General features: G+C 41.2%; 1 protein-coding gene and 2 long non-coding RNA genes across 3 annotated transcripts; 2 read left to right on the forward strand and 1 right to left on the reverse strand.

Annotated features, from left to right (window-relative positions):
• Positions 1–2,261: 2,261 nt before the first annotated feature.
• On the reverse strand, positions 2,262–4,912 carry LOC135592825 (pentatricopeptide repeat-containing protein At4g14820-like). Its single transcript, XM_065082507.1, has 2 exons — positions 4,298–4,912; positions 2,262–4,053 (listed from the first exon to the last, which is right to left on the reverse strand). Exons 1-2 carry the CDS (start codon positions 4,861–4,863, stop codon positions 2,460–2,462), a joined length of 2,160 nt encoding a protein of 719 aa, XP_064938579.1. The 5' UTR covers positions 4,864–4,912; the 3' UTR covers positions 2,262–2,459.
• Positions 4,913–5,219: 307 nt separating this feature from the next.
• LOC135592827 (uncharacterized) lies at positions 5,220–18,231 on the forward strand. Its single transcript, XR_010479259.1, has 2 exons — positions 5,220–5,563; positions 17,903–18,231. It is a non-coding gene; the product is annotated as an uncharacterized LOC135592827 (long non-coding RNA).
• Positions 12,345–13,430, forward strand: LOC135592828 (uncharacterized). The gene is made up of 3 exons (XR_010479260.1): positions 12,345–12,684; positions 12,756–12,814; positions 12,882–13,430. It is a non-coding gene; the product is annotated as an uncharacterized LOC135592828 (long non-coding RNA).
• Positions 18,232–19,746: the final 1,515 nt, after the last annotated feature.

Below are 19,746 nucleotides of genomic sequence, written 5' to 3' on the forward strand. Positions count from 1 at the left end.
ATATGCTCCAATTGGAGGAGGAGAAAATAGAGGAGCGAGGGGGTTGGGACACTTGACCTCCGTACTTTGATAGCGAGTGAGGTCGAGCACCCGACCTCCATGACTCGGTGAGGGGGGGTCAAGGCACCTAACATCCTTAAATCAACAAGGGAGGGGAGGGTCAAACTTTCTCGACTTGTGTCTCTCTAGAATCATCAACCTTCATATACCTAGCAAACGTTGATGAGAGTCGGGGATGCCCACCTAACACCAGTGCCTTTTGATGCTAATGGGTGTCGAGGTTGCCTGACCTCCCCGTGTCATAAGAAAGTCGATGGGGGTTGGGGTTCTCGACCTCTATGAGTTGTGCAAACACCGAGGAGGGTTGGTTTTTCTCGATTCATATGGCTTGAGTGCATTTTGTTGTGTACTTCTTACCATGGCGAGTTTCTTTTTACATGGATTAGATTTTTCTAACTCATGCGTCTTAGGTATATTTTGCCTTGTGTCTTTCGTCATGGCAAGTTTTTTCTTACGCGAGTCGAATTTTTCTAATTCACGCATCTCAGATATATTTTGCCTTGTGCTTTTTGTCATAATAAACTTTTTCTTATGTGGGTTAGTTTTCTTGACTCACGTGTCTCAGGCATACTTTGCCTTGTGCCTCTCACAATGGATTTTTTTTTAAATAGACCGAGTATTCTCCGCTAATATGCTTCAAGTATATTTTGCTTTGTACCTCTCGTTATAATGTGTTTCTTCTCATGCGAGTTGGGTTTTCTCAACTCACTCATCTCGGACACATTTCGCCTCGTGTCTCTTACCACGATGGATTTTTCCTCATATGGATCAAGTTTTTTCAATTCATAGTTGCAACTGTCTACCTTGGACCCTTATCCACTTGGACAGATTAATGAAAGATAGCCTTTATCTCATTTTTTTTAACCTGGATATTACGTGCAGACGAAATTCTTCGAGTCAATGTGTACGATCCTAATTATATTTTAAAATAATCACAAAAATACTAGGCATTCATCAAAGAAGCCATCTAATTCAACTCACGATTATTTTTATAAATTCATTATCCTAATCATTCATGTTAAAATTTTATAGAAAAACTATTCCATCCCAATTAAGAATCCATATCTGTCATAAAAAGAGAGAACAAAATCAGTAAATAAATATATCATGTCAATCAAAATTCTTAACAAAAAAAATCTCTAATATTTTCTAAAATATTTATCATTATGGAAGGACGATTATAAAAGATCGGCGCGAATACGATTAACAAGATCAGACCCTTCTCTCTACTACCTAAGTCACTTTTAGAATGAACATCAAAAGGATCATTCAGGACTCACGCCGAGTGCTCTAAGCATCATAGGCAGGGCTAAAGGCTCCTGGTGTAAGTCCTGGTCAATCATTTAAAATCCACCACTGACATCATCCATCAAAGCTCAATATCCATACCTGATTTAATATAATAATTTTTTAAAATTTATAATATCAACCTGTCATTTACTCTTACTGATTAGGTGTATATATATTAGACAATCACAAAAACAAAAGGCAAATAAGTGATTCAAAAAGTTAAAAGGTCACATTCCTCCTTCGAAGTCAATGTAACGAAGAATTCATATCAATCCAGCTCTAAGTTGCCTCTACAGCACCCGAAGGGTCATTATATTGGACATGGAGTCAAGTCAAAGCTTGACTGAATAAAGAAAAGCCAATCGTTGACCTGCTGGGTCTTCTTATGAAGGTCATCTAAGGTGACTTGCATCTCCAACTTTGATGTAGACCTATGGTGATCCTCCGGCAGGCTGCCACTGAATGCACAATAATTGCAACTTAGACCAACAAAATGATAGTTATATGTCGTTCCTATGTTTGATTCTTCTCCTTAAGAGTTACGACAGAGTACAGCGAAGTCCAATGAGTGAGCCATGGATATGGTCACCATAAATTTACCAAGATAACAGAGCAATCTTATCAGTACTCCCCTCTATCAGAACAATATATCATAATTACTTTAGTTCTATAACATATTCCAAAGGCAGCTTGGAGGAGAAAAGATCATTAGGGGACTCGTAAAGGTTAAGTGAACCAAGCAACACCAGTTGAAATTTATGACATTTTCATGAAAATTGAAGCCCAACATCGACTCGAAAAATTTATTTAGTAGGTCAAGAGACATTAGTAGATATAAAAAAAAGGAGACATTCTTAGATCAATCCTGCTTTTGCATAACAATGAACCATGTATAACACAACAACAAAAAATTCACGTATATGATTTTTTTCAAGTTATTCAAACAAGCGCATACAACGAGATCCGATACTCCTTTGTAGTCATCAGGACTGATCTGATCACCTCTCATGTTTCCACACGTTACAAATGAAGCCCGTAACAATGATTACCATCTAATGTTCATCATAAATTATACATATACAGTGCAATCAAAACTGCGCCCTGGCCAATCACCAAAAGTCTCCACAGGAGCAAACCCCATCTTTGTAGTGGTGGAACCGGGTCCTGTCCCTCAGAACGATCTCTCTCTCAAACACCTTTGATGCCAACTTCATGAAAGTGTGGCAATCGTCGCATACTCTTAAATTCTTTGCAATGTGAATCGAAGAGCCTTTCTTCGAGTCGATGAGCCCCAAAGAAAGAGCCAACTTCTCACTGTGCAACAGAATGGCTTCCCTCTTTTCCTCCTCTTGCAAATCAACCAAAACAGTCGTTGTATCCGGAGAATAGCCCACAAGCTCCAATTCCTTTACAACCTCATCCAGCTTCCCATAAATCTCACTAGATCTTGGATGACACTTATCTCCCATCATGAACTCATGCACATGACCATTTAGTTCAATCCAACTAAATCCTGCCTCCTTAATTACTCCCTTATTCTTCATCAAGTTTCTCACCTCTCTCACATCCTCCCACCTGCTAGCCTTTGCATATATGTTGGACAGGAGCACATAAGCACCATCATGATTTGGGTCAAGCTCTAGTAGCCTCCTTGCCACAAGTTCGCCTAGTTTAACATCACCGTGAATCCTGCATGCTCCTAGCAGTGACCCCCACACCACCACATTTGGGGCAAACGACATTGATTCTATGAACTCGAGTGCTTCTTGAAGAAGTCTAGCACGACCAAGAAGATCCACCATGCAACCATAGTGCTCATGCTTGGGCTCAAGTCTGTAATCTTGGATCATGGACTCAAATATCCTCCGACCCTCATCGACTAAGCCAGCATGGCTACAAGCGTATAACAGGCTGATAAAAGTCACTCCATTAGGCTTTACCCCCTCCGATATCATATGATCAAAGACTGCTAACGCAGACCTCCCATTTCCATGCATCGCAAACCCAGTGATCATGCTTGTCCAGGTAATCACATCCTTAAAGGCTGTCTCATCAAAGATTGTGCTTGCATCAACCAAACTTCCACATTTGGAGTACATGTCAATAAGAGCATTCCTTATCGACAAAATTTGATGAAATCCATTCTTGTCCACAAAGATATGAACCCATTTAGCTTGATCTCTTGCACCCATATTAGCGCAAGCAGAGATGACGCTCAACATGGTGATTTGGTCTGGCTTCACACCTAAGAGGTGCATCTCATTGAACAACTTGAGAGCTTCATTCGGCTGATCACTCTCAGCATACCCTGAGATCATCGCGCTCCAACAGACAAGGTCCTTGTCAGTCATCTGGTCAAAGATACTTCGTGCAACTGCAATTTTGCCGACCTTGGCATACCCAAAGACCATTGCAGTCGATGCCACCAGGTTCTTAGGTGACGTATCATCATACAATCTCTGAGCAGTGTCCATCGATCCGCAATTGGAGTACATGCTAATAAGCGCGCTCTGGAGATGGGCATCAATAGAGAGGTTAGATTCCACAATGTACGAGTGCACTGCCCCACCGGATGTCAAATTTCTAGTCCGCGCACATGCCGAAAGGATGGTAGCGAGGATCACTCGATCAGGGATTACGCCAGAGCTCTTCATCTCATCAAACAGCTGCAGGGCTTCATTGTAACATCCACTCTGACAATAGCTGCCGGTCGGTTTCAGAAAGCATATGAGGCAATTCAGTAATTAATTTATCTACAAAGCCAAGACGATGCATCTGTTTCAGGCCTTAATTCTAAGCCAGGAAATTTGGAGAAAAGAAAAGGGGCTATCTGCAATCGATGCATGTAAAGATTTTAAATGCTATTTAAGAAGAATGCAAGGAATTATCCATATTTTGCGCTTTTGATGAATCTGTATATGAGAAAGAAAGGAGTCAAGTTAGCTACCCATCGAGCATGACGCCCCAGGCGACGAGGTCTCGATGATGCATTCGGTCGAACACCATGCGACCTTCCGCGGCCCGCCCGAGCGCCGTGTACGCTCCCACCACCGCCGTCTGGATGAACGGGTCCGCATCGAGCCCCGTCTTGGCCGCGAGCCCATGGACCTCTCGGGCCACCACGCCGGCCACTCCCCGGGCCCTCGCCGCCGCTCGCAGCACCGTTGGGAAGCTGAAGCGGTCGAGGGCGAGTCCGGCTCGGCGGAGGCGGCCGTACGCGACGAGCGTCCGGCGGGGGTCGGCGGCACGGAGGGCGCGGTTGGCGAGGCGGAAGTCGGGGCTGGGCGAGTGAAGGAGGACGGAGAGGGCGTAGTCGAGGGAAGAAGGCGACGAGGCGAGGGGGAGGGCGAGAAGCCTGGAAAGGAATGGGGCGGAGATGTCGAGGCCAGAGCGTAGGATTTGGGCGTGGATTTGCTTGAAGTGGGGAACGGTGGTGGCGGTGAGGATGCGGTGGTTCAATGAGGGTGGTGGCGGGAGCGCGGCGGCGAGAGGTTTAAGGGTCGCAGTCTCCATATCCTGTAAGAACGGCCACGAGATGGCAGGGAAGCGACGAAAGGAAGACGGTCGAGTTAAAGCACAAAGGCTTAAAGGCGGATCCGGGCGCCGGCCCGTTATTTTTCGGATTCCTTAATGCCCCGTTATGTTGTTTATAACACCCGAAATTTCGGATAGTGAGAACTCCCGTATTACCAGAAACCTTTCCTAATTCCGGACACCAAATGTGTTACGTCGACAAGAAGCTAGATAACAAATCATATGTCGCCACGAAGACAATCTAGTCGACGTGGACTCGTATTAGGAGAGCTTTCGCGTGGAAGCGTGTCTGATAGTCTCACAGGGATAAGAACCGCGCACTCTCTCTGTACAGAATTACGAATATGTCCTCGTCCTCGATGATTTTTTGCTAATTTAGATAAATGGCATCCATTCATAACTTCGCTTGAAAACACATCGACCGTCCGATATATATTTTATATATAATATATATTTTCTCTGCTACCCAATTCTTGTCTACGAGCGTTTCGACTTTCGGCTGTCGTCGTCATCGAGGAAACGGTGGATATCAATCTCGGTCGATGACTCTTATGGCGGCTTCGAGGCCTCCGACGAGAACTCCGGCGATTTTCTGAAGTCCCTGGATTGAGTTCCTTCTCGGTCGAGCGCCATGGCGGCTCCCTTCTTCTCCTCCCCTTTCCAGCCCTACGTCTACCAGGTGGGTCTCCCGCCCTCCATCCTGTGCCCTTTCCGTTCATTGTTCGTATTAGGGTTTCTGTTCGCATTTCTTCTTGGGATCTGACATCGATCTGGAGGCGCCGCCTTGAAAATTTTGGAGATCTTGATCGTATTTGGTTTTATTTGCGTGAATGGGGATGGAAAATTGCACCCTTTTTGGAAAGTCAAAATTAGTCGTGTTTGCTAATGAACTCGAGATTCACCTTCCGTGTTCTGATTAATCTAGTGTTCTGTTTTTGGTGTCAATCCTTGTTCCTTAGTGTCTCACTCAATATATGTATTGCGATATATCATACCACTAAAATGGTCAACTCAGTATGATCTGTATTAAATTCCGTGAGAGTATGGAGAATCTTCTTTTAGACTATGTTGATTAGTTATAGGCAAACCATAAGTTGGTCATGTTATTCTTTGCCACAAAAAGATGCTGATGCATTAAGCAAACTGATAGTTTGAGCTTTATAGGTGGATCTTACCTATTGATTTTGATTGTGCACATTAATATTTGTTCTACAACAGTGATTTTTATTGTGCACATTAATATTTGCCGAATTTCATGAGTAAATCTAGGATGAGCTGAGATGTCCTAGTACAGTAGATTTTTCCTTTAGGTTATTATTTTCTGTCAAGCTTCTTCCTTGCTGTGGAATCATTTCAAAGACTTCTCCGTCTTTGCTGCCTGGGTTCCTGTTAACTTAAGCCCTTTTTAGGAAATTTATGCAAGAAAATCCTTTAGTTCTTGCTTTGTAAAAAGCACTATCAAATAATTCCCTGCCACTTTATCGACAAATATAAGTCCTCTGCATGTCAAACTGCACAGATGATCATAACGGAAGTCAGTTATCTTGATGATAAAAATGTTTAAAATGATAATGTCACTAAACTTACGCACGCAAACCCCCATCCGTCGCCCCCCATCCCACTCACCCACACAACCTTGAGCCATAAACCCTACTTCGTGCATAACCGCCACCTCCTCTGCAGCTGCACAGGACCGACGCTTCCTTTGTCGCCGAAGGACGGATCCGAAGGCCTAGCTTTCATGTGCAATTCCCTCCACAGCCGCTGCTTTCATGTGCAACTCCTTCCATCGTCGAGGGAGAGGACCGTAGCTTCCTCTGCCCACGACGTCACCGTCTGCAGCTTCCACTGCCGTCGTCCATAGCTTCCTTCGTCCCTGCTATCACCATCATTCAAAAGTTCCTCCATCACCTCCATCCTCTCCTTTCCCACTTTTCACCGTCGGTATTTTTTCTCTCCTTTAACTACTGTTAACAGTTTATTAAATACTGTTAACAGTAGATTGTTAATCACTGTTATCATATAATAGTCCTTATTTAGATTTTAGCACTACTAATCTCTATTTATTTAGAACTGTTATTAGGGTTTTAGGATTAATAACAAGTGTACAAAGCAATTCAAAAGATTCATAAAAAATTCAAGAAAGGATCCTGCTTGGAAATAAATTATAAACTTTTCATGGCATCAAATATCTTATAACATATATTGGCGGATAAAATCTGGACTAGAGAGGGTTTTTCTTTTCTCCCTCATGATACGTAAAATAAAGGTTTCGTAGCAACCAAAAGAAACACAATTTTTAGAAGAACATAATAGAAAACGACGCGAAAATCTTCCTCCGAGCTAAAAACGAGCAAAAACATCTGCTTTTCCTTTTCCTGAAACAACCAAACGGATAAAGCTGAGATTATCTACCGAATTTCGCGGATTAATATCAAATCCGACTGGATTCCGTGCGCTTAAGCAGCACAGAGTAAATAAACGCAAGAAAAACCCTAAATCCTTTGCAGGACAGGATGACAAAACATGAACCAAAACAAAAAAGAACAATCATCGAAGCACTTGGCCCCAACGGAGAGAAGCGATCGCCGGAAAATCAGCAAATCAATGCGTCGCCTTCTTTGATCGGTTTAGAACGCACCGGGATTTCTTCTGCGCGAGGAATGGGGAGGATTTCGTGGAAGAGACGGAGTCACGACGACGTAGATTTATCTCTCCCCGAAACCTCCCATGGTCCTCTTAGGACCTACAAAAGAGAAACCGGGTTAGAGAAAGTGCCTCTCTCGGGATTCACAAACAAACATTCCAGGAAACACTTCATAAACAATGCAAATTATAAATAGACTTTACAAGCTCAGAACAGTTGCACAACAAAGGGTCAAAATGGTCCATTACAGACCGAAAATCTCCCACACGTGTCCACATGACACAACCTTTATTTACAAGCCTAAAGAGGCCATCAAACCTATTAAAATAGGACTATTAAGCCTTTGGCCGTCCCTCTATATACTGTGCAAAGCATAAACAACTAGAAAGACACGGATATACATAAGCATTACATCAAACATCATGTTTCGAAGTTTGTCCGTGACATTCTCCTCCACTCATCCTTTCGACGTCCTCGTCGAAGCCTTTGTGGACACTGCAACTCCTCACCTATGCTGAATCTTCAATCTTCTGCTCTAGCTGCAATGCGCCTCTTGGCTCCCAGCTGCTCTCCGCTGCTATAGTTGAGTAATCGAACTTCTGATCCGCTATGCTGTTTCAACTCGCCAATGACTTTGACTCTGGTGTGGGGTTGGCTGAGTTGTGTTGATCCTTGTTGATTCCTGCGAATCTCCATATGAAGAAAAAAATACCATCCTTACTGTGCGCCAGTCTCTCAAATGCCTCATGTTGCTCGAACTGGGTGGATGCTTGTTGGAGTTTTAACGAGCATCGCCTCGCAAACTTTCCAAGTTTTGGGTCCTTCCTCCACAAAATTTGCTCATCGACTCTTCTTTTAGTAAGTTGTCACTTCCAAGTAGATTCGCATCACTTCCGCTTTCGATTGGCATTCTATTGGGAAATGAGGCGGATACTCTACTCTCAGTAGCACTGATCACCATTGGTGAGGATTTGACAACTATTGTCTTCCATTATCTTCGATGGGTCTTTGAACCTGTGCAGAGCTCCTCTGCTGGATAGATAAGAGAATTGGGGTACTCAGTTTCGCCCATTCTCTTAAGAGTTGAGAAGGCAAAGATTACTTGACTTCGCCCGCCTCCTCGAGGTTGTACTCCATGCATCAAGCTGGTTACTAGCTTTAACGTCGCCTGGGCACTCGCTTTAACCCAGGCACCAGACACCTCAGGCAAGCGCCCGGTTGAAACAAAGTAATCGAATTAGAATATTAAGTCTGGTTCAGTTGAACAGTAAATTACTTGGTTCGATTAAACTAAGCTACATAATGTTACTAAACTTACGCACGCAAACCCCCATCCATGCATGGGAGTTGCAGTCTGTCTATCCATCGAACAAGAGGAACTGTTCGGAGAACACAAAGGTGTTGAAACAAGTGTTCGAAAGGGGCGAGAAAGCGACGATGAGTCTAGAGGGACTCAGTTACCCAAAACCAAGAGTCGATTAGAATGGATGTGGACTCGGAGGAGTGCCACAACGCCGCATAGGCGGATCTACCGATCACAAAGAAAGGGATATAGATGCGAGATAACAGATAGTAATGTCATGGGCATGGCAACGCCATGGTACCACAAAGGCAGGACTTCTGTGGAGTCATCGATCACTTGCTCTCAGGGAGAGAGAGCATTGGTCGTGGAAGGGGCCAAGGAGGTGGAGAATGCAGAGGCAAACTCCAAGTACCGAGATAAGGCAGAAGGGCAGAGGCCAATGAATTTCGTAAGACCGGTGTCAACGAGCTTCTTATAAAGATAGCAGAAAGTAGAGGACTTCGAGTCGATGCGAGAGACCAAAGAACGAAGCAGACAGTACGCAATGTTGTGCCTTTGTTACTCACAGGAGTAGGTGACAGAAATGATGAAGAAGGCGGTACAATCCCAGAGGCGACCAAAACTATTAGAGACTTACTCTTTTTGGGCAAAACTTCTTGCATTCTAGAAGTTCGATGGCAATGAGAAGGCGAATCACAATAGCTAATTTAACGCAATGAATGCAAACACTTCGAGTGCTTCGGAAGTGTGAGCAAAGAGTAGATGAAAGCTAGTAACCAGCTCGATGCATGAAGTACAACCTTTGAGGAGGTATTCGAAGTCGAGTAACATTTGTCGTCTCAACCTTTAAGAAATTGGGCGAAATCGAATACAACAATTCTCTTATTTATCCAGTACAAGAGCTTTGCACATGTTCAAAGACCCTTCGAAAGAACCTAATGGAAGACAATAGTTGACAAATCCTCACCAATGGTGATCGATATTACTAAGAGTAGACTGTCCGCTTCATTTTTCAATAGAATGTCAATCTAAAATGGAAGTGATGCAAACATATTTGAAAGCGACAACTAAATGTAAGAAAAATCGATGGACAAATTATATGGAGGAAGGGCCCCAAAAACTTCAAAGTTTGTCAGGCAATACTCGTTAAAGCTCTAATAGGCATCCACTCAGTTCAAGCGACATGAGGCGTTTGAAAAACTGGCGCATAAGATGGAAAGTCTTTTCCCTCGTCTGAAGGATCCGTAGGAACCAACAAAGATCAGCATAACTCAGTTAACCCCACACCAGAGTCAAAGTAATTGGGAAGTTGAAGCAACATGACGAATAAAAGTTCAAATACTCAACAATAGTGCCGAAGAGCAGTTGGGAGCCAAAAGGCGCGTTGCAACTAGAGCAAAAAATTGAAGACTCAGCAAATATACAGTGTTTGCAAACGCTTCGACAAGGACATCGAAGGAATAAGTTGGGGAGATTGTCACAGACAAAACTATAAATGAGGTATTGGATATAATACTCATGTATGTCCATGTCTTTTGATTTTTTTTATACTTTGCACAATATGTAGAGGGCTAGCAGTAGGCTTAGCAGCCTCATTTTGGTTAGTCTATAGTGGACTATCTTGGACTATTTGTTGTGTGACCGTTCAAAGCTTACAAAGTCTATATTTGTAATTTACATTGACTATCATGTGTTTATTGAAATAATTACTTGTGAATGCCGAGTGGAATGTTTTCTCTATCCATCGTTTCTTTTGTAGGTCCTTAAGGGACCATATGAGATTTCGGAGAGGTTGACCCTTGGCAGACGAACACGCAAAGGTACGTCTAAACAAAATAGAGACGGACAAGGATAACCCTAAATAAATAGGAAGAAAAACTGAATCAAACAATAAGACCCCGTTGAATAGACTTAAGGAACAGTGAATTGGACCAAACCGTCCAAAAAATTAGACGACCCAAGTGTCAGTTCAAGCTTGGACTAACAAATACCCACTGCTACATACCGATCCCATCAAAATTCTAGTCCTTTAAATGTAATATGAAGAACCGCCAAAGCCCCAGGCCATTGATCGAACCATTGCATCACTAGTCGGGCCACAAATATAACGTAAATCCGTTTAGAACCATGGGAAATTGTTAATCATTAAAATAACAGAAAAAATACTAATAGAGAATATTCATCTTCCCATCATATAAAAGAATAGCCCGATTGATCATCCAACATAATAATAAACGAACCCTGAAAGAAAAGTTAAGAACAAAGAGATAAACAGCGATAGACAACACATGTATCTAAAGGAAATCAAGGAATCAAGGAATCAAGAGCGATGGCCGGAGAAGGGAGGCAATGCAAATAAAGATGTAAAATTGGAGGAAGATGAAGAGGGAAGGCGGAGATGAGAACTGACTTCGAGGGAGGAGGTCGGTCGAGAAAGTCCGTGGCCGGGAGAGAGCGTGTGCCAGTCGCAGTTTTGAAGCCGCGGCAATAGTGGAGCAGCCCAGATGCGGAACCGATGACGACGAGCTCTACCGGAGCGGTGGCGGCGGAGGGGAATCCTGAATCACTTCGGACTCGGGAGGATGAGGGTTGTGTGGGTCGGGTCTGGTTTCTTTTTGCTTCCATTTGTTTGTTGTCGAGCGTGACCGCCCGATGCAACCACGAGATCTCCATGTTGTGTGGCCAGGATTTCAGTTACCGGATGCGTAGCATCACTTACAACCTGTATAAAGCTTTAGTACCCTTTTCCCCAAAACACGTTTTTAATGTCAACATCATGCCATACTCACGTTGCTTCTGCACTCGTATAGGAAGTAGTAAAAGGGTCTGCTACCAACCTGCCGAATAATTGTAACAAAAAAGCGACAGCCATTTGGTGAAATCAAATTTTTGGAAATTAGTTTTGTAATTAAATTTTACCTTTGTACTTCGATGTCGATCTTAACTGTCACAATAGCTTGAGTACAGATATAATCAGATGCTCACAATGTACCAATACCATACTGCAAACACGTAACTCGTCACACCAGTCTTTAGATATATTAAAAAGTGCTAGCGCAAGTGAACAGGATTGCGATTCACGATTGATCACGAGGAGAATTCATCACTTCTATTTTGTAGGTTAAAATGCAAATCAACACTAAATGTAACAATAGTATGTTAAAAGCAAACACATTCCGCAGTGATACTGAATGCCAACACTGATCAAACTGTGTCACAGGGCATACATAGGCCACTGTGATTCATAATTTAAGCTGAATCTTCATAAACATGCTTCGGTTACCTTCCGCACAAGCCATGATTCTGAATACATAGCAGCTAATTCATTTTATGGTGGCAGCTAATACATAGCAGCTAATTCATAAACTGATCTTCTATCTGAATTATACAAGCTGGAGATATGCTTGTGGAGATCGGTAGTGGATGATCGTGCCACCATAAAATGAATTAGCTGCTATGTATTCAGAATCATGGCTTGTGCGGAAGGTAACCGAAGCATGTTTATGAAGATTCAGCTTAAATTATGAATCACAGTGGCCTATGTATGCCCCGTGACACAGTTTAATCAGTGTTGGCATTCAGTATCACTGCGGAATGTGTTTGCTTTTAACATACTATTGTTACATTTAGTGTTGATTTGCATTTTAACCTACAAAATAGAAGTGATGAATTCTCCTCGTGATCAATCGTGAATCGCAATCCTGTTCACTTGCGCTAGCACTTTTTGATATATCTAAAGACTGGTGTGACGAGTTACGTGTTTGCAGTATGGTATTGGTACATTGTGAGCATCTGATTATATTTGTACTAAAGCTATTGTGACAGTTAAGATCGGCATCGAAGTACAAAGGTAAAATTTAATTACAAAACTAATTTCCAAAAATTTGATTTCACCAAATGGCTGTCGCTTTTTTGTTACAGTTATTCGGCAGGTTGGTAGCAGACCCTTTTACTACTTCCCATACGAGTGCAGAAGCAACGTGAGTATGGCATGATGTTGACATTAAAAACGTGTTTCGGGGAAAAGGGTACTAAAGCTTTATATAGGTTGTAAGTGATGCTACGCATCCGGTAACTGAAATCCTGGCCACACAACATGGAGATCTCGTGGTTGCATCGGGCGGTCACACTCGACAACAAACAAATGGAAGCAAAAAGAAACCAGACCCGACCCACACAACCCTCATCCTCCCGAGTCCGAAGTGCTTCAGGATTCCCCTCCGCCGCCACCGCTCCGGTAGAGCTCGTCGTCATCGGTTCCGCATCTGGGCTGCTCCACTATTGTCGCGGCTTCAAAAACTACGACTGGCACACGCTCTCTCCCGGCCACGGACTTTCTCGGCCAACCTCCTCCCTCGAAGTCAGTTCCCATCTCCGCCTTCCCTCTTCATCTTCCTCCAATTTTACATCTTTATTTGCATTGCCTCCTTTCTCCGGCCGTCGCTCTTGATTCCTTGATTTCCTTTAGATACATGTGTTGTCTATCGCTGTTCATCTCTTTGTTCTTAACTTTTCTTTCAGGGTTCGTTTATTATTATGTTGGATGATCAATCGGGCTATTCTTTTATATGATGGGAAGATGAATATTCTCTATTAGTATTTTTTCTGTTATTTTAATGATTAACAATTTCCCATTGGTTCTAAACGGATTTACGTTACATTTGTGGCCCGACTAGTGATGCATTGGTCCGATCAATGGCCTGGGGCTTTGGCGGTTCTTCATATTACATTTAAAGGACTAGAATTTTGATGGGATTGGTATGTAGCGGTGGGTATTTGTTAGTCCAAGCTTGAACTGATACTTGGGTCGTCTAATTTTTTGGACGGTTTGGTCCAATTCACTGTTCCTTAAGTCTATTCAACGGGGTCTTATTGTTTGATTCAGTTTTTCTTCCTATTTATTTAGGGTTATCCTTGTCCGTCTCTATTTTGGTTAGACGTACCTTTGCGTGTTCGTCTGCCAAGGGTCAACCTCTCTGAAATCTCATATGGTCCCTTAAGGACCTACAAAAGAGATGATGGATAGAGAAAACATTCCACTCGGCATTCACAAGTAATTATTTCAATAAACACATGATAGTCAATGTAAATTATAAATATAGACTTTGTAAGCTTTGAACGGTCACACAACAAATAGTCCAAGATAGTCCACTATAGACTAACCAAAATGAGGCTGCTAAGCCTACTGCTAGCCCTCTACATGTTGTGCAAAGTATAACAAAAATCAAAAGACATGGACATACATGAGTATTATATCCAATACCTCATTTATAGTTTTGTCTGTGACAATCTCCCCAACTTATTCCTTCGATGTCCTTGTCGAAGCGTTTGTAGACACTGCATATTTGCTGAGTCTTCAATTTTTTGCTCTAGTTGCAACAATGAACAATATAAATGATTTTTGAGAAGTAATTAGAAATAGTTTCAGAAGTACCTTGTTGTAATTTTTCAAACTCGGCTCGTAAAACTTGTAATCGAAGTTTTTTTACCTTATCGACACCACCGAATGCTTTTTGAAGCATTTTCCAAGCATCCTTTGAAGTATTTGTTGGAGCGATGATCTCGAACATTGTATCATCAAGCCCTTGGTAGATCCTGAACAAAGCTTTTTTTCTCTTCTTCCTTCTTTTTTTGAGTTTTTTTCTTCCTTCTACATTCATTTCTCCTTCTTCCGTTGGACTTGGTTCAACAAATCCATCTTCTACAAACTCCCATACATCTTGGGAGCCTAGAAGAACTTTCATTTGGATGTACCATATATCATAATTCTCTTTTGTCATTCTGGGAATCTAGAGTTGGATGGTACTTGAGGAAGAGGTCATAGTTTAACATACGCTCTGATACGAAATGTTGATCTTGATAGAAAGAAAGGATAGAGTTATCAAACAGAGAAAGAGTGGGAGAAGCTTCAATGTTCTATATTTTTGTCAAGAAAAACTCTTAAAAATTTCAAAAACTCTATGTATCATGACCCAACATATAGGGTTTATATAGTCCCCAAAGATACATTACATTAATTGTATTCAAGATGAATTATTCTCTTTCAAAAAACCTTTTCAAGAACTAATAACCAAATTGACTTATCCTTTTATAGACTTTTAATATAATTTTTCTTCTTGATGTAATGAATCTCCCTCTTGAAGCAATGAACCTTTTTATTGATGAAATGAATCTCTGACACTTGAATAAAATAAGTTTAATTTCAACAAGCCTCATTATAGTTTACAAGGTAAACCCTTTAATAATGCAACTACATCACTTTGGTCAAACAAGTGCTATTTTGACTCAAAGTCTCGATTATACTTGGGTTTAAGATTGCTTCTTAATGCTATCATATATTTATTATTTTAAGACTTTGATTTTTTTTTTTTCCAAAGCAAGCCATTATCTTCCAAAATTCATTTAGATGACGATCACATATAATTGGGAATCATAAGTTCAAAGGTAAAATAGTGTCCATCTTGAATCCCAAACACAATTAATTTGAGAGATCCAAATTCACATTTCTACCGCGTTAATAATTTAACGAACAATTTACAAGCTTGAATTGATTTCCCATGTCATATCCTCCACTTAGGAAAACACACATTTTAGAACCCCACAACAGTCTTATGCACAAGCCGCTATCTTGACTCCACCGTCTCCATCATGTTGATGTCGTGTAGAAATAATCATGGTAAGTGTAATCAAATCAAATAATTAAGTTAGGAATTAATTTGTTTCCTCACTTACCATTGTAATTAAGGAAATCTTAATCTATTTCGTTGTTTGTTAATGCAAATTAGGAAATAACAAAAATAAAAATAAATTTCCTTTAATGGAGGCTCACCTCCTCCTATTTAAGGGGAGGGATTTCTCTCATTCGTTCCTCACTTAGCCGAACCCAACAGCGGGAGAAACGAGGAGTTACACCCTGCTGATGAGAGGTAGGTTTCCCTGCCTTTTTTAAATATAAAAGTTTTAATTTTTATTTTGATTCTTTAAATGTTGAAAGTTTTGTAGTTTGAGAAATATGTATCAATTCTTTAAATATCAAAAATTTTATTATTACATTAAAGTAATCAGTTAAAATTTTTATAATATTCTTTGACCCATATGAGCTGCTCCACTGTTGTCGCGTCTTCAAAAACTACGACGGGCACACGCTCTCCCCCGGCCACGGACTTTCTCGACCGACCTCCTCCCTTGTAGTCAGTTCCCATCTCCGCCTTCCCTCTTCATCTTCCTCCAATTTTACATCTTTATTTTCATTGCCTCCTTTCTACGGTCATTGCTCTTGATTCCTTGATTTCTTTTATATACATATGTTGTCTATCGTAGATGTTCAAACCTAAACTCTAAACCCTAAATCCTAGCTCATAGAATAAGGTAAACAATGATAGAAAATCACATGAAATCCAAAACAATATGAAAACTTCAGACTACCTTGCACTACTCGAGCGCCAATGTGATATGCCTCGACGAATATGCTGCTAACTGCTAAGCTATAATCCTAGCTCATAGAATGAGGTAAGAAATGATGGAAAATCACATGAAATAACCCCTTATTGCCATGACACAAATAAAAGAAAGGTGAAGTTTGATGTTCGAGAGGTCACAAGAGTCAATCTGAGTACCGGAGTATTGATAGGAGTCCTGTGGGTTCAATCATCTCCATCCATGGTGTTATTGTCGTACGTTATCTCTAGCCCTATCTTTCCTAAAATAATAGCATAAAAAATGCATCTATGTGCACCTCTTGCACCCAGTAGAGGTCAGGTTGCTAACTTATATGTTTGATATTTTAGAAATATTAGGGAAAGGCTTATGTGCTCCAGTAAGGTTACTCTACAACATGGATAACCAAGGTTTGAGTCTTGAAAACACTCTCTACTTATCGAGGTGAGGCTACATACACTACTGACATTGGAAAAAGTCATGCACTAGGTTGGCTATTTTAACATGCAAGAAGAATTGCTGGCTTCAGCACAGGTACCCTAATTGTTCTGTTTCCAATAGCCAAGAACCCACCACCAGCTCACTGTCAGAAATTACAGAAATTAGTCCACTACATCTATCCTCCAATGATTCATTCTGAAGTGCTCTTCATTCCTCTGTTATATCAACTTATGATTCAAACATGATAAAATGCCAATTACCACGCCAAATTCCCATGTCAAACCACATGAACAACACTTATTTGTCACTGTAATCATACAATCATGATTTGTTAACATGCATTTCTATTCATCGCACAAAAAAAGCGTAACCTTCAACTGTGACAAAATAACAATTGGAATATGAAGAATTCAGAAAGATAACCACTTCTACAAGCAAAAATCATATACATACAAGGAATCAAATAACGCGGAAACCCCTCGATCCCAAGGGAAGATGACCCAGACGGAGACACATTTCAACAGTTTAGTCAAGAAGATATCCAAGGATTTCAAATCGACCTAAGCAACCCGAATCTCAAAAGCCAGAATCAACTATAACCATCAATAACCCATTTCTGATACTATGACTCGGTATGAGAATACAAAAAGAGGCCGTTTTGGGGCACGATTCGGATCCAGCAACGGTACGCGAAAAAAAGGAATCAGGCGGAAGAACTGACGCAGAAAGGAAAGGTTGAAGTGCAGAATGAACATTCGCACCTTTGCTCTTATTGTCGAGGTGACGCTCTCGAACCTTCTCCGATCTCCGAACCCTCTCTCTCACGCTTCGAGCCGCTGCGCTTTCCGGAACAATAGGAGGGAGGCTTTCGTCGGGTATTTATGGAGCTCACGGCCTCAGAAACCCTAATCGAGGATAACAATTGATTTCTAACTTTCTAGTATATTATTCAATGACGTCGATATAATCCCTATGTTTCGATACTATACCAGTCTTCTGTGATAAATAAATCATTTATCTAAACGAGTTGGAATACAGTAAAAATATACAACCATTGATGTTCTACAATGAGTAATTCTATGAGCAAAATTGTTCACAAGAATTGCCGAAGCAGATTAAACAGAAACAATTTAACTAAATGAAGAAAGCTTGTTATATCCTTAATGCTATATATTGTCTAATTGGTGCAGGATTTGTTTGCTCTCAGACGCTGCCTATACTGTATGAGAAATATGAAGATCAAATTGATGGCTTTCTATATAACCTCCTCGGGCAGTTCCAGAATCACTATAGCAAGCTGGATGTGAGTGTGCTGAGTAAACTATCCAAAGGAAATCTCAGATCAAAGAAGAATGACTAGAGTCCATCCTTCTTTGGTTCATCTTGTCTTTTATTGTGTGATCGACATGCTGTATCGCTGTCAAATAAAGATGAAAACCTCCGCCACTATTGTGAACACAACAGCAGCAATTCTGTGCATAGTCTTTTTGCCACTGAATGCAGTTTTCTGATATCCCAACTGGTTGTCAAGCAATTATGCAAACAGAGCATGATGTTCTTTAGGTCAATTCCGATGCATTCTAAATGTTTCTTTGAGCATTCTTTGTTGATGCTTAATCTCAATGATCAAAGTTTGGAGGTTTTTGGTTTCTAAATTAATACTCTTTTTTATCATAAAAACCAGCACTGCCCTCTGCTTGCCTGTGATCTGACAAAAGCCTTAACAAACACAATGCTGCACTGCATTGATTCTCCCAAAACTTCTCAGCATGCTGAAGCATTTTAGTGGCACAGCCAGGCAAATGAATATAACCAATTTCACAGGTAATCTGCATAGTGAAAGTTAGCATGGACTGTTTCCTCTGTTCATGCATTCTCCAGAGCCCACAAGTCCAAGATTTGAACACATGCAGATGATAGTAGCAAATTTTCTATACACAAGCAAATAGCAAGAAACATGGAAGGAGATCTTCTATGTTACGGTCATTATTGCTTTCTGCTCCATTTTCAGAGCTGCATTCAAGTGAAAGAGTTCTTGATGTAGCAATTCTGAAAGATCTGCTTGCTAGACTTGGCAGGCCACCTGCTCCAACCCTCCATTCAAACTTGAAACTGGTTGTTTGATTGTTGTTGCAGCATTAGATAAATGACTGGATCAAGTCAGTAAAGTATAAACTGAGTGAATATGATTAGTTCAATGCACCTGTAGATGTCAATGTTCATCACCATGAAAAATCCACAGCAATTGACTAGGCCTTTGTCTCTCTTTAAATGGAAACTGTGATCCCAAAAGAGCTCTTATTTAAAGTCACAACTTGGGTTTGATGAGAGTGACTCCTATGTCCGATAACTTTTCTTCACAGCTAATGGATGACATTGAAGACCAGATTCTATCTAATCCATTGAAGAACTTTTGAACTTTGACTTGTGTACCATGTTCAACACATCTACTATGTTTTCTTTGTGAAAATTTGAAGTTGAACCCTTATTTAAATTTAAATTATATCTGTCATCTGTGCATTTCAATTTTTTGCAATGTGTGGCTATTCCTAAATCATCTTTTAGTCTGAAAAATAATTTATACTAATCAATTTGGATGTCTCAATAGAGACGAAAATAATAATCGAAAGGAAAGTAACCGACCACCGTACATTACGCAACGGGACGTGACATCTAATGGCGGATGGCTTGTCGTCTCCTTTCTCGACGTATGTTGAGTTGTGTGTGGCATGAGTTGCTCGCCTGACGAGATGCATCAGACTTATCTTTCGCTGTTTCCATGGCGTTCTTGGCCGAGTGGGATTGGCAACACTACCATCTCGACTTCGTGCATGACAACAACGGAGCTTTCAGACTGATGGCAGAAAGGACAGGCGGCTGTGGCTGTGGCTGTGGCTGTGGACATTACTCACACTGTCTACGAGAACCCTCTTCACCTCAAACCTTATCCCTCGGTATGTGGATCCTGATGAGGTAGACACTGTTCTTGCTGTCTTCCAGATTGATACTGGTTATAAATGCAGTGATCTGAAAC

This window comes from Musa acuminata, chromosome BXJ1-9, assembly GCF_036884655.1.
Source record: "Musa acuminata AAA Group cultivar baxijiao chromosome BXJ1-9, Cavendish_Baxijiao_AAA, whole genome shotgun sequence".
Lineage (NCBI taxonomy): Eukaryota > Viridiplantae > Streptophyta > Magnoliopsida > Zingiberales > Musaceae > Musa > Musa acuminata.

Excerpts from the sequence above, each read along its gene's own strand:
- LOC135592825 (XM_065082507.1), bottom strand. The coding sequence starts at position 4,863 with ATGGAGACTGCGACCCTTAAACCTCTCGCCGCCGCGCTCCCGCCACCA. Across the intron at positions 4,054-4,297 it reads TGGGGCGTCATGCTCGATGG|CTATTGTCAGAGTGGATGTT; the intron begins GTAGCTAACTTG and ends ACCGACCGGCAG.